We start from the raw sequence: 17,399 nt of genomic DNA, 5'->3' as shown, positions 1-17,399 counted from the left end.
GGGTTTTTTAATTAAAGTGTCGAATTTTCGACTTTAGAAAATTCAATCCTCGGTGTCCACCTGAGATTAAGGAAGGAAACTCATGGGAATCTTCGAGGACACTATACAGAAGATTCCCAGACCCATAATCGATAGATTTACCCCATAGACACCGAGTATCAGCCCCATAAATGGGAGTTTTTTAATTAAATTGTCGAATTTTCGACTTTGAAAAATTCGATCCTCGGTGTCCACCTGAGATTAAGGAAGGAAACTCATGGGAATCTTCGAGGACACTATACAGAAGATTCCCAGACCCATAATTAAAAGATTAACCCCATAGACACCGAGTAACAGCCCCATAGAAGGGGGTTTTTTAATTAAATTAACGAATTTTCGACATTAAAAAATTCAATCCTCGATGTACACCTGAGATTTAGGAAGGAAACTCATGGGAATTTTCTAGGACACTATACAGAAGATTCCTAGACCCATAATCGATAGATTAACCCCATAGACATCGAGTAACAGCCCCATAAATGGGAGTTTTTTAATTAAAGTGTCGAATTTTCGACTTTAGAAAATTCAATCCTCGATGTACACCTGAGATTAAGGAAGGAAACTCATGGGAATTTTCTAGGACACTATACAGAAGATTCCCAGACCCATAATTAAAATATTAACCCCATAGACATCGAGTAACAGCGCCATAAATGGGGGTTTTTTAATTAAATTAACGAATTTTCGACATTAAAAAATTCAATCCTCGATGTACACCTGAGATTTAGGAAGGAAACTCATGGGAATTTTCTAGGACACTATACAGAAGATTCCTAGACCCATAATCGATAGATTAACCCCATAGACATCGAGTAACAGCCCCATAAATGAGAGTTTTTTAATTAAATTGTCGAATTTTCGACTTTAGAAAATTCAATCCTCGATGTACACCTGAGATTAAGGAAGGAAACTCATGGGAATTTTCTAGGACACTATACAGAAGATTCCCAGACCCATAATTAAAATATTAACCCCATTGACATCGAGTAACAGCCCCATAAATGGGGGTTTTTTAATTAAATGAACGAATTTTCGACATTAAAAAATTCAATCCTCGATGTACACCTGAGATTAAGGAAGGAAACTCATAGGAATCTTCGAGGACACTATACAGAAGATTCCCAGACCCATAATTAAAAGATTAACCCCATAGACACCGAGTATCAGCCCCATAAATGGGAGTTTTTTAATTAAATTGTCGAATTTTCGACTTTGAAAAATTCAATCCTCGATGTACACCTGAGATTAAGGAAGGAAACTCATGGGAATCTTCGAGGACACTATACAGAAGATTTCCAGACCCATAATTAAAAGATTAACCCCATGGACACCGGTTGACAGCCCCATAAAAGTCGTTATTTAACTTGTTTTTCGAGAATTTGAGTTTTAAAAATTCAAGTTCTCGGTGTCTACTCGAGATTAAGAAAAGAAACTTATAGAATTTTTATAGTAGACCCTACTGAAGATTTCCTGACCCATAATTAATTGATCCACCCCATAGACACCAAGTACCGACCCCATAAGATCCAAATTTTATCTTATTTAACTAAAACTAGACTTGAAAAAAATTTAGTCGTCGGTGGCAGCTCAAGATTAATAAAAGAAACTCATAGAATTTTTATAGTAGACCCTACTGAAGATTTCCTGACCCATAATTAATCGATCTACCCCATAGACACCGAGTGACAGCCCTATAAAAGTCGTTATTTAACTTGTTTTTCGCGAATTTAAGTGTTATAAAATTCAGTTCTCGGTGACCTCTGTATATTAAGGAAAGAAACTCATAGAATTTTTTTTAGTAGACCCTTCTGAAGATTTCCTGACCCATAATCAATCGATCAAATATTTAAAAAATATGTATAGTAAATATATATTTTTGATAACTCACTTTTAGCCGATTTTCTTATATATTTTATATATATCAAATATATTTTAGATATATGCAAAATATATTTATTTTATATTTTTAGCTATGTATTTTTTATGTATTTTGAAATATTTCTTAAATATATCTAAAATATATTTAAAATATATATAAAAATCGGCCAAAAGTGAGTTATCAAAAATATTTGATCGATTGATTATGGGTCAGGAAATCTTCAGAAGGGTCTACTAAAAAAAATTCTATGAGTTTCTTTCCTTAATATACAGTGGTCACCGAGAACTGAATTTTATAACACTTAAATTCGCGAAAAACAAGTTAAATAACGACTTTTATGGGGTCGGTACTTGGTGTCTATGGGGTGGATCAATTAATTATGGGTCAGGAAATCTTCAGTAGGGTCTACTATAAAAATTCTATAAGTTTCTTTTCTTAATCTCGAGTAGACACCGAGAACTTAAATTTTTAAAAAGTCAAATTCTCGAAAAACAAGTTAAATAACGACTTTTATGGGGCTGTCAACCGGTGTCCATGGGGTTAATCTTTTAATTATGGGTCTGGGAATCTTCTGTATAGTGTCCTCGAAGATTCCCATGAGTTTCCTTCCTTAATCTCAGGTGGGCACCGAGGATTGAATTTTCTAAAGTCGAAAATTCGACACTTTAATTAAACAAACCCCCTTCTATGGGGCTGTTACTCGGTGTCTATGGGGTTAATCTTTTAATTATGGGTCTGGGAATCTTCTGTATAGTGTCCTAGAAAATTCCCATGAGTTTCCTTCCTTAATCTCAGGTGGACACCGAGGATTGAATTTTGTAAAGTCGAAAATTCGACACTTTAATTAAAAAACCCCCTTCTGTGGGGCTGTTACTCGGTGTCTATAGGGTTAATCTTTCAATTATGGGTCTGGGAATCTTCTGTATAGTGTCCTAGAAGATTCCCATGAGTTTCCTTCCTAAATCTCAGGTGTACATCGAGGATTGAATTTTTTAATGTCGAAAATTCGTTCATTTAATTAAAAAACCCCCATTTATGGTGCTGTTACTCGATGTCAATGGGGTTAATATTTTAATTATGGGTCTGGGAATCTTCTGTATAGTGTCCTAGAAAATTCCCATGAGTTTCCTTCCTTAATCTCAGGTGGACACCGAGGATTGAATTTTCTAAAGTCGAAAATTCGACAATTTAATTAAAAAACTCCCATTTATGGGGCTGTTACTCGATGTCTATGGGGTTAATCTATCGATTATGGGTCTAGGAATCTTCTGTATAGTGTCCTAGAAAATTCCCATGAGTTTCCTTCCTAAATCTCAGGTGTACATCGAGGATTGAATTTTTTAATGTCGAAAATTCGTTAATTTAATTAAAAAACCCCCTTCTATGGGGCTGATACTCGGTGTCTATGGGGTAAATCTATCGATTATGGGTCTGGGAATCTTCTGTATAGTGTCCTCGAAGATTCCCATGAGTTTCCTTCCTTAATCTCAGGTGGACACCGAGGATTGAATTTTCTAAAGTCGAAAATTCGACACTTTAATTAAAAAACCCCCTTCTATGGGGCTGTTACTCGGTGTCTATGGGGTTAATCTATCGATTATGGGTCTAGGAATCTTCTGTATAGTGTCCTAGAAAATTCCCATGAGTTTCCTTCCTTAATCTCAGGTGTACATCGAGGATTGAATTTTTTAATGTCGAAAATTCGTTAATTTAATTAAAAAACCCCCATTTATGGCGCTGTTACTCGATGTCTATGGGGTTAATATTTTAATTATGGGTCTGGGAATCTTCTGTATAGTGTCCTAGAAGATTCCCATGAGTTTCCTTCCTAAATCTCAGGTGTACATCGAGGATTGAATTTTTTAATGTCGAAAATTCGTTCATTTAATTAAAAAACCCCCATTTATGGTGCTGTTACTCGATGTCTATGGGGTTAATATTTTAATTATGGGTCTGGGAATCTTCTGTATAGTGTCCTCGAAGATTCCCATGAGTTTCCTTCCTTAATCTCAGGTGGACACCGAGGATTGAATTTTCTAAAGTCGAAAATTCGACAATTTAATTAAAAAACTCCCATTTATGGGGCTGTTACTCGGTGTCTATGGGGTGGATCCATCGATTATGGGTCTGGAAATTTTCCATAGAGTCTCCTCTATGATATCTATGAGTTTCTTTTCTTAATCTTTAGTTGACACCGAGAATTGAATTTTTTTTTCGTCCCTGTATTTTTCTGTGCCTGTCGTTCGTCGCTAGAGTCTGTGGGATGCGTGCGCGCGAGAGAGAGGTTCGACCGCTACTTGTTGTTTTTTGCGCTATCTCCGAAAATATTCATTCTATCAAAAAAATGATAAGGACATTTTTTGTTGGTTTTTTAATTTTAAAACTTTTTTTTTAAATAAACTTCCCCGTCAAATCAGTCCTTCTCGATTTATATCGTTATAAACAATTAAATTGTTATTAACAATTAAACCTACCATCGGCGAGCAAAATAACCTAGTTTTTCGTGATCCTCGGAAAAAAATACGTAAATATCATTAATCAGAATCCGGGGACCTAAAAGTGCATACGGGCTTCCCTCTTCAGCCGAGGGACTAAATATTGTCGAATCGATATTTTTAAAGTTTATTAGCTTTTTCTTCATAAACAAAAATTAGTCAACATTTTTAAAAAAAGATCTTTTATCGATAGATTTTCTGGACGATTCACAAAATTTGGTATCGATTGATACCTATATAGAAAAAACGAATTTTTAAAAGTTAATTAACGTATTTGTTTATAAACAAAAATTACTCAACATTTTTAAAAATAGATCTTTTATCGATAGGTTTTCCGAACGATTTATAAAATGTAGAATCGATTGATACCTATATAGAAAAAACGAATTTTTAAAAGTTAATTAACTTATTTGTTTATAAACAAAAATTAGTTAACATTTATAAAGTCGATTATTTATCGATAGGTTTTTTGAACGATTTACAAAATTTGGAGTCGATTGATACCTATATATAAAAAAAAGAATTTTTAAAAGTTAATTAACTTATTTGTTTATAAACAAAAATTACTCAACATTTTTAAAAATAGATCTTGTATCGATAGGTTTTCCGAACGATTTATAAAATTTAGAATCGATTGATACCTATATAGAAAAAACGAATTTTTAAAAGTTAATTAACTTATTTGTTTATAAACAAAAATTACTCAACATTTTTAAAAATAGATCTTGTATCGATAGGTTTTCCGAACGATTTATAAAATTTAGAATCGATTGATACCTATATAGAAAAAACGAATTTTTAAAAGTTAATTAACTTATTTGTTTATAAACAAAAATTAGTTAACATTTATAAAGTCGATCATTTATCGATAGGTTTTTCGAACGATTTACAAAATTTGGAGTCGATTGATACCTATATATAAAAAAAAGAATTTTTAAAAGTTAATTAACTTATTTGTTTATAAACAAAAATTACTCAACATTTTTAAAAATAGATCTTTTATCGATAGGTTTTCCGAACGATTTATAAAATGTAGAATCGATTGATACCTATATAGAAAAAACGAATTTTTAAAAGTTAATTAAATTATTTGTTTATAAACAAAAATTAGTTAACATTTCAAAAATCGATATTTAATCGATAGGTTTTCCAGACGATTAATGAAATTTGAAATCGATTGATACCTACATTATCGAAACGATTTTTTAAATGTTCATTAACTTATTTGTTTATAGGAAAAGTTAGTTAACATTTCAAAAATTGATCTTTTAGCGATAGGTTTTCTGGACGATTCATAAAATTTGGAATCGTTTGATACCTATATTGTCGTAACGATTTTTTGAAAGTTCATAAACTTATTTGTTTATAAAAAATGTTAGTTAACATTTCAAAAATCGATCTTAAATCGATAGATTTTCTGGACGATTCACAAAATTTGGAATCGATTGATACCTATATTGTCGTAACGATTTTTTGAAAGTTAATTAAGACTTTAAAAAAAAAAAAAAATTATAAATAAGAATGAAAAAACGAATTACTCCGAGTATCTGAGCGGCCGCTTGCTATTATTATTATATGCCTCACATTATTATTATTTCCCCCATATTTCGCCGACAACGGTTTGAGGGGAATGGCGCACGCGCACTGTCTCGGAGTTGAGTTCAAGTCCCCGTAGAGCTCATATTTTTTTAAACTTGTAAGCTAAATTTTTGCATAAAAAAAATTTTTTAAAAAAAATATTTTTTCTCACATCGATTCTATGGTGCTGGTCAAAGTTTTATATGCAAACAAAATATTTTTTTTCGAATTTTAACTATTTTTTAATGCATAAATTCGAAAAACTGAAAATAATTCCTATAAATTCAAAAAAATTTTTTTTAGCTTAGCTGATTTTTTTGCTTATAGTAGACAACAATAGCTGTAATTCAAAAAAAAAAAAAAGTAAATCGAATGATTTTTCGAGGAGTTACAGCTATTTGTTTATAAGCGTTCGAGCGGAACCGCGTTTTTCTTCATTAAAAAATTAATATCTCGCAAACTATTGGTCGTAGAGAAATCGGGTTGGGCTCATTTTGTTCGTTATTCAATTCTCTAAATTTCATACGCAGCATGTCTCGACTACTTTTGCGTAGTTTCTGAGATATTTTAATTTAAAGCTCAACGCTAAAACGCTATTTTTTAAACAAAAAAAAAGCAACACTTCCCACATACACACAAATGTTTAGAATATTTTTCTGAGTATTTTAAAAAAAAAAAATTCAAAATCGGACCATTTTGTCGAAAAGTTGCCAACAAACCCCTTTTTTTTTCCAGGCCGACTGGACTATCACGTACTCAACCGACTCCGGTCTATTCTCCTGTCCTTTCTACTCGGTTGCCATCTCCAGCTCTACCTCCTTCATTCTCTTATTTCCTTTTCGTGCCAATGTCCGGTTGAGCGCATGCGTTGTCTGCCAGCCATTGAACCTGCTGATACTACTGTCTATACTCCAAACCCTCTATACTCTACACTACATTTATTATTTCCAAGTGCTGCAAACTTGTGTAAATATAAATCTCAGATTTTAATTTAAAATTTTTATAAGACGTTACTGATCAAAAATTTTTTTCCCATACCCGCTTATTTTATTTTTATATTTATAAATATTATTATTGTTGTAACAAAAAAAAAAAACAACTAATAATTATTTTCAATTCAAAATAAATGGAAAACACTTGCGCGGTAAATTTAAATATTTGAAAAATAAATTATTACAAATTGGAAAACTAAAAATCGAACTTCAAAATCAAATGGCGGTAGCATATGATAGAAAAATATTTAAAAAATTTAAAAAAAAAACATTTGAGTGTTTGAACAAACCTTGGCGGGGAAATAATATGCAGAAGGGTGTCCTGGTACACTTGGAGATTTGAATTAAATTGCTCCAAGTGTATTGCAGCTAAAAAACGTCACTTAACTGCTATTTCCCCACCAGACGATGCCAGATGATTTTGCTCAGGAACTAGGAAGTTATCAGCATCAGTCATCAGCAACACTTTACACTACCACTGAACACTTAACACTTAACGACACCACATACACTTTGCACACTTTACATTTTACAAACACTGCACAATTTAATTAAACAATTACTATGAGCAATAAATTTTATGGATAATTCCGCGAATTAACTGCGACACTGTGTTTTAATTCAAACGTAAAGAAAGTTCTGGACTACTGTTGCCATTTTCGATGACTGACTGCCGCTATCGAACCGTCAGTTGATACAAACCAATCGATTTTGCAAATCATCGACCCGCCCCCACTTTAGGAAAAATTTGAACGTCGAATACAGTGACGCGCAGTAGCGCCAACTTGGCGCGAAATTTAATTACTTTATGAAATTTTAAGTAAATCCATTATAAATTGATTATTAAGGAGCTGCTGTAAATAAATATGTAAAATTTAATACAAATATGCACATTCTAGGAATTTAAAATAAGTGTTTCTATCATTGTTTAATATATTTATTTCTCAGTGTAATGATATAGAATAAATATTTATAATTCTAATAATAATAATTATAATAATAAATGTATCTTATAAAAATTATTTACAGGATCCCAGTTAAAAATATGATACTGAAGTAAGCTGACACCTAATTTTGAAATTTTTCAAAACAATAAATTATAAAAAAAAGTATTAAAAAAAATTACACTTATAGTTTTTTAAGTTTTCAACATGTGCATATTTTTGGTTTTTTAATTTTTGTAAATGATTAGCTGAAAATAGAATCCAAAATTTTTTAATTGTCTATTAAATTCAGGATCACTTAAAAATCCTTTGCAATCGATTAAAAATATCGACAATCAAAACAATTAAATTATTTGTATTAAAAAAATTTAATTCAAGTAAATTAAAAATTAATTTTTTAAAATTATAAAAACATAATAACATCATTACTAGGTGCGTGAATTATATCATTCAGTTACTGAAAATTCGAAGAATTCAATTCCGCATTACAAAAACACTGCGAAAACCACAGTAAAATCTTATCTAAATTAAATTAAAAATGAACTATCGGAGCATGAAGATTCTTTGCTTCGAATACCAAATTTATTAAGACCCGAGTTCTCTTATGACGGTACTAATACTTTTAAAGGACGGTACGATAATAATTTTAAATTATGGGACGTTCTATTCTAATAACCTTGATTTAAAATACAACAACATTCATTGGAATGAAACCATCGAGCAGGTTGGTTTCTCCTCATGGATGCAAATATAATATAGGAGCTATCTAGGAAACAACCTTTTTATATTATTGAAGATGGGTCGTGTCTCTTCCGATCTCTATCCCAATTATTACATAAACATCAGTTTAACCACCAAAAAATTAGAACATCAGTTCTAAAATACGTTAAAACAAATTGGGTAGAGTTGAGCAAACAGTGCTTAGACAACTCTGATTTGTCAAGTTCTGCTTACAAGACGCAAGACGAACATCTGAGTTTTATGGTCGACTATAGTACGTTTTATTCACTATACGAGAAGTCAAAGGTGCCACATCAGAACCCATATTAGAAATATCCATAGAGTTGGAAGGTAAGGTCGAATCTCATAAAAAGGATGAAACCTCCACCGATTTGCCCATCCTTCCAGTTGTTTCGTCCGTTGATGATAATCCAGCGCAAGCCGTCCGGGTCACAGAGTCTGCGTCAAATCAGGCAAACGACGTCAATGAAAATCAACCGGCTGATCTACAATTGGCAATAAACAGTCAAAGGTTCTTTGTCCTTAGTGCAATCGACCTTAATACCGAACCGACTATCACAAATTCACAACCGTCGCTACCGAATTAGGACCAATATTGAGAAAGAAATAATTTATATTACAAATTGTAATGATAAATTATTTTATAACTTATTTAAAAGTGATTATTGTAAATATCATTTATATGGAGTATATAAACTCATTACGAAAATTTTTTGACTCGTATGTGGTAAGTATTGAAATTATCTCAATTGCATTCTAGATTTAATCACCATGAATTTAAAGGTCACCAAATTGAAGGTAATACCATCTAAGTATGGAATATATAAACTCTGAAATAAGTATCTGACCAGGAACACTACAAGAAGATGGGCGCCATCTCGTGGTGAGCATCGAACTACCCCCTCTGTTACCGGCTATTCGGTAACGTCTGGTGTCCAAAATACTTCATTAGGGTCTTGCGCATGCAACTGGAAAACATCTTTATTTTCATCGCAAAATATCAACCTAAATCACGAATAATAATTATTTAAATTAATAAAATAAAAGCTTCAATTAATTGTTCTTCATGACACGTCATAATGAGGTTAATCATAATAATTTATAACATACCCACCGTTCTTGCAAAATTTTATTTTTTCCTATTGTGCGAATACTACGCTTTTTTACTTCTTCTTCTAACTGTACAACATTCCATGTGTAATATTTATTGTTATTTGTATCCATATTGTTAGATAAGTTCAGAAATTATTTTTAATGTTAAATTTTGGCGCGCCATCGAGTGAGCTATGATTCTGTCCTCTGGGCCTAGTTTGACAAAAATGAAATCTCATTTAAACGTAAAAGAAAAATGATTTTGTTAGACGTCGCGGTGGCCGAATTGGTAAGGCGCCGAGACCGTGAGATTTGTCAAACTTCCATGATGTCTAAAATATTTCAAGACCCCTTGGTAGGTTAGACAATCATCGAATTACGTTCTTTGATACTTGAAACATGAAATTCAATAATAATAATAACAATTTATTTAATACCGTAAGATGGACGGAGGAGATTGAAGGGTTTATCTATAAGAGGTTTTTTACGGGGATCGTCTTTTCCACTTATTTATTAAAAAATAAAACTAAACAATGTGTGTTTTACTATAACAATTAAAATTAATAAACTCAAAGAAGAACATAATTATAAACCTAACAAGAAATCAGTATTGGCCCAAAGCTGCTCCAATCAAGGAGACGCAGTGGCCAAAATATATTATTAATTCTTTTTAATAAAAACATGTATGGCTAGTTTTTAAGTAAATTTTGCTGCCTGTAATATATTAAAATTTGTATTTTCCTAATCGCAAATAAAATTCTTTAAAAAAAAAAAAAAGGGTTTATCTATCATGGGAAATTGCCGCTCTGGTCAACTCGAAGGTTCCTGGTTCGAATCCAGGCTGCAATATTTTTTTTTTTTTTTTAATTACTAATCACAATAAAATATAATAATTAAAAATTATTCGTTATAATTTTTATCACTTTAAATTGACCGCCAGATAAATTGATCATAAAAATATAGCTTCAGGAATAAGTTTATTCATAACTTCACAAAGTACTTGTCCATCTCGATCCAAACGCTCCTAATTTAAAAGTTATGATTTCTTTTGGTATATAAAGCAATGGTGAATTAAGAAGACCGATTTCTCCGGTACCGAGAGCAGCACGACAGCCAGATCAAGCTGCAGGTCCAGGGAGGTCGATTATTAAAAAAAATTAATATTTCAAAATTCGTGTGGTAAATCTATCAGAAATATTTTTATTATACGCAATAGCTATCAAATTATCTAATAAAAAATTTTTTTTGCAGGTCAATTTTGTGAATTATTTACAAATCATTGATTTTCTGGTGAAATTGATTAAATAATCTATAATACATATTTTTTTTTAAATTTTAATGTTTTTAAAAATAATCACATGGCAGCGCTCGTATCGCGACTGTCAAAATGGAGTTGCGCGTACGGGAGATCACTTAATCCACGACTTGGCCACGAGAACGGGTTCTGGGAGAGAAACTCCTGCCGGTGCTGCTGCGAGTTTTACTGGGACTACTCCGACAATATGGAGGCTCAGGTTTTACTGTAATCTGTCAAAAGTCTTGTACTTTGACAAGTAGTTGATCATCTGTTCCAATTTTTTATATTAAATATTTATAAATTATAACTTTTATTACATAATTAAAAGAATAAATAAATAAATATTCAAAATGTTAACCGCCGCGGCAAGTACTCTGTCAAATAATTCTGGCGGTTCGTACAGCAACGATCGGCCTTTAGGAGCAAGTGGAGATACTGAGCTGGGTACTGATCCGGCTTCTGGAGGATTTTTTCACTCAGACTACAAAAAGTAAATCCTCTTATCTACTCACTTTTTTATTAACTTTTTTTTTTAAATTCGTAATCAGGAAATTGATTAAATGGTTTATAATTTCAGGCATGAAGACTTGAAACAAATGTTGGACAGCAATAAAGATGGACTCAAGTTGGAAGCTATGAAACGTATCATCGGAGTGAGTATTTGCTGTCATTTATTTTATTATTACAACTAAATAATAAAATAAATTTAAACTTCCAGATGGTCGCCAAAGGCAGAGATGCGTCAGATTTATTTCCAGCGGTTGTAAAAAACGTCGTGTCGAAAAATATCGAAGTTAAAAAACTAGTGTACGTTTACTTGGTGCGTTATGCCGAAGATCAGCAAGATCTTGCTCTCTTGTCGATATCAACATTTCAGAGAGCACTGAAGGATCCAAATCAGCTGATAAGAGCCAGCGCACTGAGAGTTCTCTCTTCTATACGAGTCCCCATGATTGTTCCGATCGTTATGCTCGCGATAAAAGATTCTGCGAGTGACATGTCGCCGTATGTGAGAAAAACAGCAGCTCATGCGATCCCGAAATTGTATTCTCTGGATCCAGAGCAGAAGGATGAGCTGATAAGTGTTTTAGAAAAATTGTTGTCCGACAAAACTACTCTGGTTGTTGGTTCTGCTGTTATGGCCTTTGAAGAAGTCTGTCCAGAAAGAATAGATCTTATTCATAAAAATTATCGTAAGCTTTGTAATTTACTGGTTGATGTTGATGAGTGGGGGCAAGTTGTTATTGTAAATATGTTGACACGTTATGCTAGAACACAGTTTATTAATCCAAATATCGACGTAAGTATCGATATAATAATTTAATAAAAGTCATTTTTAAATAAAATATTAATTTTCATTTTTTATTCCAGGATGTTGAGGAAGATGAGAACCGGCCGTTTTATGATTCAGACTCGGACTCATCAAACGTCAAAAAAACAAAATTTTCATTGGACGCAGATCATCGTTTATTGCTAAGAAATACAAAGCCATTGTTACAAAGTCGTAATGCGTCTGTTGTAATGGCGGTTGCTCAATTATATCACCATGTGGCACCAAGAAGTGAAGTTATGATTGCCGCTAAGGCTTTAATAAGACTTTTGAGAAGCCATCGAGAAGTGCAGAGCATTGTTCTTCACTGTATTGCCAGTATCTCTATTGCAAGAAAGGTAACGTAAGTATTGCGAGCTATCGCAAAACATCATTATTTTTTCATGATGCCAGCGTCGAAACTTCAGGTGTACATACAGACAATCGAACAAGCGAATTTCAGACCAATGCCGCGAATAAATATGAGCGTATGCGTTAATTTCAAATGTCCAGTCAGCGGGCGGATCTCTTACACAGATTCCGATGACTCAGATGTATTAATCCAGATCCCAAGTATCCAGATTCCTATCAAACGGTGTGCCGTCAACTGATCCTAACAATTTTGTACCACAAGTGATCCCTACAAATTAATCCCACCGAAATCTGATTCCATTAACAATTGGTGGTCAATTGATTTTTATCAACAACTAATTTACATAATTTAACTCTTTATATTTACATCAGTGAGTTTTAATTACTCATGTCATAGTAATTAATTAATAATTAATTATTTTATAAATTTGTCAGTGGGATCAATTATCGTGTGATTATTTGTCGGGGATCAGTTGTCATGGAACCAAAAATATTAGAATTATCAGATGTCAGTTACTCTTAGCATCATATTGAAATGATGCTAAAAGTAACAGTCATTAAAAAAATTTTATTATTTTGAATAAACCGAGTAAATACTGACAGGCAAAAATTAAAAAAAATGCATGTAAATAATTTAAAAAAATTTTTTTGTGTTAATTTTTTTAATTTATCTGATGACAATTAACTAGATAATAAAAAAATACCATAGATATCATATTTAGATGACGTTAAATATAGAAGTCATTGAAAAAATTTATTTATTTTCAATAAACAAAGTGGCTTCCATGACTCGGTTTATTCAAAATAATTAAATTTTTTTAATTACTGCTACTTTTAGCATCATTTCAATACGATGCTGAGAGTAACTGACTTTTTGTATTTACAACAGTGAATTTTAATTACTCATGTCATAGTAATTAATTATTTTATGAATTTGTCAGTGGAATCAGTTGTCTGTGGGATTAATTATCGTGTGTTTACTTGTCGGGGATCAGTTGTCATGGAACCCTATTATACAGATCCCCGATGATACAGATAATCAATCAGACAGTGATAAGTCCTGATTTTCTATAGATTTTCTTGAGATTTTTTTTATGGATTTTCTATAGTTTCTGCTTAATGATAAATTTTAAATGATACTTTACGCTTACGCTCATACTTGATCACACCATCGTTCTTAAATTAACTTGTTTCTGACTAACTGTTGACACTGAAACTTGAAATTCCAATGCAGGTAATCATAAAAAATATTGTGTGTGACCCAGGATAAAACACAATTTCCAACTCCGGGTGGTCAGCCAACCTCACCCTGGTTTGTAATCATCGTGTTTCATCCCTCGTCCCCCACTAAATGATGAATAAAATAATTACTCAAAAATTTCCATTCATTAATTTATTTACATTTACATTTTTTAGGGAATGTTTGAACCATTTCTCAAGTCGTTTTTCGTCAGGACATCAGATCCAACGCATATTAAATTACTGAAGTTAGATATCCTGACAAATTTGGCGACGGAAACAAGTATAAGTGTTATACTCAGAGAGTTCCAGACTTATATTTCAAGTAGTGACAAAGAATTCGTGGGTGCTAGTATCCAAGCCATCGGAAGGTGTGCGAGCAACATCAAAGAAGTTACTGACACATGTTTGAATGGATTAGTTTCTTTACTAAGCAATCGCGACGGTAATTATATTTATTATTTAATAATTAAAATTCAGCTGATTAATTTTTTTTTCTTTCCAGAAGTCGTCGTGGCTGAGAGTGTCGTCGTTATAAAAAAACTTTTGCAAACGCAACCGAACGAACACAAAGAAATAATAGCACACATGGCTAAACTGATGGACTTCATAACAGTACCGCAAGCAAGAGCATCAATACTTTGGCTTCTAGGTGAATACTCTGACCGGGTGCCAAAGATTGCTCCAGATGTCCTCCGTAAAATGGCTAAAAGTTTTATCAATGAGAAAGATATTGTCAAGTTACAAATATTAAATTTAGCTGTCAAGTTGTGTCTTAATAATCCGGATCAGACAAAATTATTTTGTCAATACGTATTCCAACTTGCGAAGTACGATCAGAACTATGACATAAGAGACCGGGCACGTTTTTTACGTTACTTTATATTTGATGATGACAATAATGGAGATAAAAAATTAGCCAAGTGCGCTAAGAAAATATTTTTCGCTCCTAAACCCGCGCCGACACTCATGTCAAGATTCAAAAGCTCACAAGGTTATCAACTGGGCACCTTGTCACACTATCTTGACATGCCTTGCGCTGGATACAGACCACTGCCAGATTTCCCGGAAGTCGCACCAGATCCATCAGTCAGAGACGTCGCGGAGCCGATAATTACCCATCAGCCGCGAGAGAAGAGACACAGCAGGAAGGATAAAAAAATAAAAGAAAAATCATTTTACAGCGAGGATGAAAGTTCACCTGATGACGGAGGTAAATTACTTATTAATTTATTTATTGTTTATTATTTTAATTGTCAAATTTATATTTTTATCAGAGTCGGAAGACGATTCCTCAGAGACTTCATCGAGTGAATCGACTGACTCAGATGACAGTTCAGAATCCGATTACTCATCAGAGTCAAATAAATCACAAGAGCCTATCAAAAAAATTGTTAATAATTCGCAGTCTGAAACGTCCGACAGTGGTTCTAATTCAGACGACTCTGCGTCTGATGACAACAGCGAATCATCAAGTGAAGTTGAAGTTAAAAATACAGATAACAAAATTTATAATAAGAAAGACAAAGTAACTGAGGCTAAACCCAAAAGTAGTCTTGATTTGTTGCTTGATTTAGATGACGGTAAGTTCACGGAATAATTAAATGACTGGAATTTCATTGTTCCGGTAGAGTATTTGTGGTATTAATAAATTTAATTACAGTAATACCGATGACTCCAGTGATGACTCCGAGCTTAGGAGGTTTTTTGACTCCAATAAATCCGGCGACTTCTATTAATGGTATTACACAAGTATCAGCATTTTTTACTCCTACCCGGAGATCAGAACTTGTCAATAAAATAACAGGACGTGGACTGAAAATAGAGTCAAGATTTACACGTTGTCAGCATTTAGTTAATCCGGTGATGGTCAGTGTGGAGCTGACGTTCATAAATGAAACCAGTGAATCAATAACAAATATCAGAGTTGGTAATAAAAATTTATCATCTGGGATGCTGATACACGACTTTGCACCCATATCCGTTTTGCAATCGAACATGACACTGTCATCGATCATTGGAATTAATTATAATGATTCAACACAACCCGCAAATTTTAATATCGAGTACACGATAGCTGATGAAACTCACGCGCCTCTGGTTCAATTGAAAGCTCCTATTGGAGAAATAATACGTGCTGTACAACTTTCGGATGACATGTTCAATGTCGAGAAGGATAAACTCAAGGGTATGAATGAGCACAGCACGAAAATAAATTTTTCTGTTAATAAAAAAGATTTGACACAGAAAATTATTGAGGCTGGTAATTTTGCTATTATTTCAAATGAAAATAATACCACGCGGTAAGTAATTGTAATTAAAATTACTCCTGTCAAAGGAGTAAAATTCTATGACAGTCCTCCAACCCTCACACTTTTTGAAAATATTCTTGACTCGGTCATCGATATTCAAATTTTATTAATTGATTGAAAAAAAATTGGAGTATTAATTGAAAAAATGGCATGATCCTGAAGTTAGCAGACAATTTGAAATTTTCGGATTTCTTTTTCAACGATAAAATCCACATGTAGAAAATTTAAAAAACTATAAGTGCAATTTTTTAAAATATTTTATTTTTATAATTTATCGTGTGGAATAAATTTCAAAAATTATTAGACGTCAGCTAACTTTAGTATCATAAAAATGACAGGTTGTAATTATCGCTGGTGTAAATTTTTAAAAAATTACTTTCAGTTATCAATTAGGAGTCGAACAAAATTTGAAATTTTGAATTATGAAAAATATTGACGAAGATTTTACTGAAATTTATTTTTAAAATTTCGTTTAATTCCTAATTGATAATAACTAAGTAATTTTTTTTAATTAATTGATAAAATTTTAAGACGATCATGACAGCCGGAAGTCAGTGAATATTTTTGAAAAGTGGGGGATATTGAGAATGTCCTTAGATATTAAAATTAATATTAATAAATAATTAATTATTCAAGGTTTGCTGCTCATACATTGACGTCAAAATCTCTGGTATTGGTGACAGTCAAATTACTGGATGATCAACAAATTGAAATAATTGTAAATTGTGAAAAAATGGTTATAGGTTCAATGTTGTTGAATGAGATTAAAGGATATTTACAATAATAATTATAATAATAATAATGATAAAATTATGAGTGTGGGTGTAGCTGACAGCTGTCAATTTTTCAAATTTTTGAATAAATAAATAAAATGTAAGAATAAAAATTTTTAAAAAATACGTGCTTAGATAATTGAAAAATTATTACGCGCATTTTTTTAAATTTCATTGTTTCAATTAATTTATTTAATTATTTAAAAGTTATGAATTGTCTGATATCTGGTACATTCACAGTCATAATAAAATTTTAATTAATTATTAAAATAAAAACGTCTGAAAGTTTATATTACATGAAATAAAAAAAATTAAAGTGACAGTTTAATTAAAATAA

General features: G+C 32.1%; 1 protein-coding gene across 1 annotated transcript; it reads left to right on the top strand.

Annotated features, from left to right (window-relative positions):
- Positions 1 to 11,181: 11,181 nt before the first annotated feature.
- Positions 11,182 to 17,284, top strand: LOC130665582 (AP-3 complex subunit beta-2). Its single transcript, XM_057466032.1, has 9 exons — positions 11,182 to 11,547; positions 11,635 to 11,710; positions 11,776 to 12,357; positions 12,429 to 12,725; positions 14,155 to 14,422; positions 14,483 to 15,190; positions 15,255 to 15,560; positions 15,641 to 16,280; positions 16,926 to 17,284. Exons 1-9 carry the CDS (start codon positions 11,408 to 11,410, stop codon positions 17,071 to 17,073), a joined length of 3,165 nt encoding a protein of 1,054 aa, XP_057322015.1. The 5' UTR covers positions 11,182 to 11,407; the 3' UTR covers positions 17,074 to 17,284.
- The last annotated feature ends 115 nt before the right edge of the window (positions 17,285 to 17,399 follow it).

The sequence above is a fragment of the Microplitis mediator genome, chromosome 1 (genome assembly GCF_029852145.1).
Source record: "Microplitis mediator isolate UGA2020A chromosome 1, iyMicMedi2.1, whole genome shotgun sequence".
NCBI lineage: Eukaryota > Metazoa > Arthropoda > Insecta > Hymenoptera > Braconidae > Microplitis > Microplitis mediator.
This window is presented reverse-complemented; position numbering and strand designations above follow the sequence as displayed.

Excerpts from the sequence above, each read along its gene's own strand:
- LOC130665582 (XM_057466032.1), top strand. The coding sequence starts at position 11,408 with ATGTTAACCGCCGCGGCAAGTACTCTGTCAAATAATTCTGGCGGTTCG. Across the intron at positions 12,726-14,154 it reads GTATCTCTATTGCAAGAAAG|GGAATGTTTGAACCATTTCT; the intron begins GTAACGTAAGTA and ends TACATTTTTTAG. Across the intron at positions 15,561-15,640 it reads GTTGCTTGATTTAGATGACG|TAATACCGATGACTCCAGTG; the intron begins GTAAGTTCACGG and ends ATTTAATTACAG.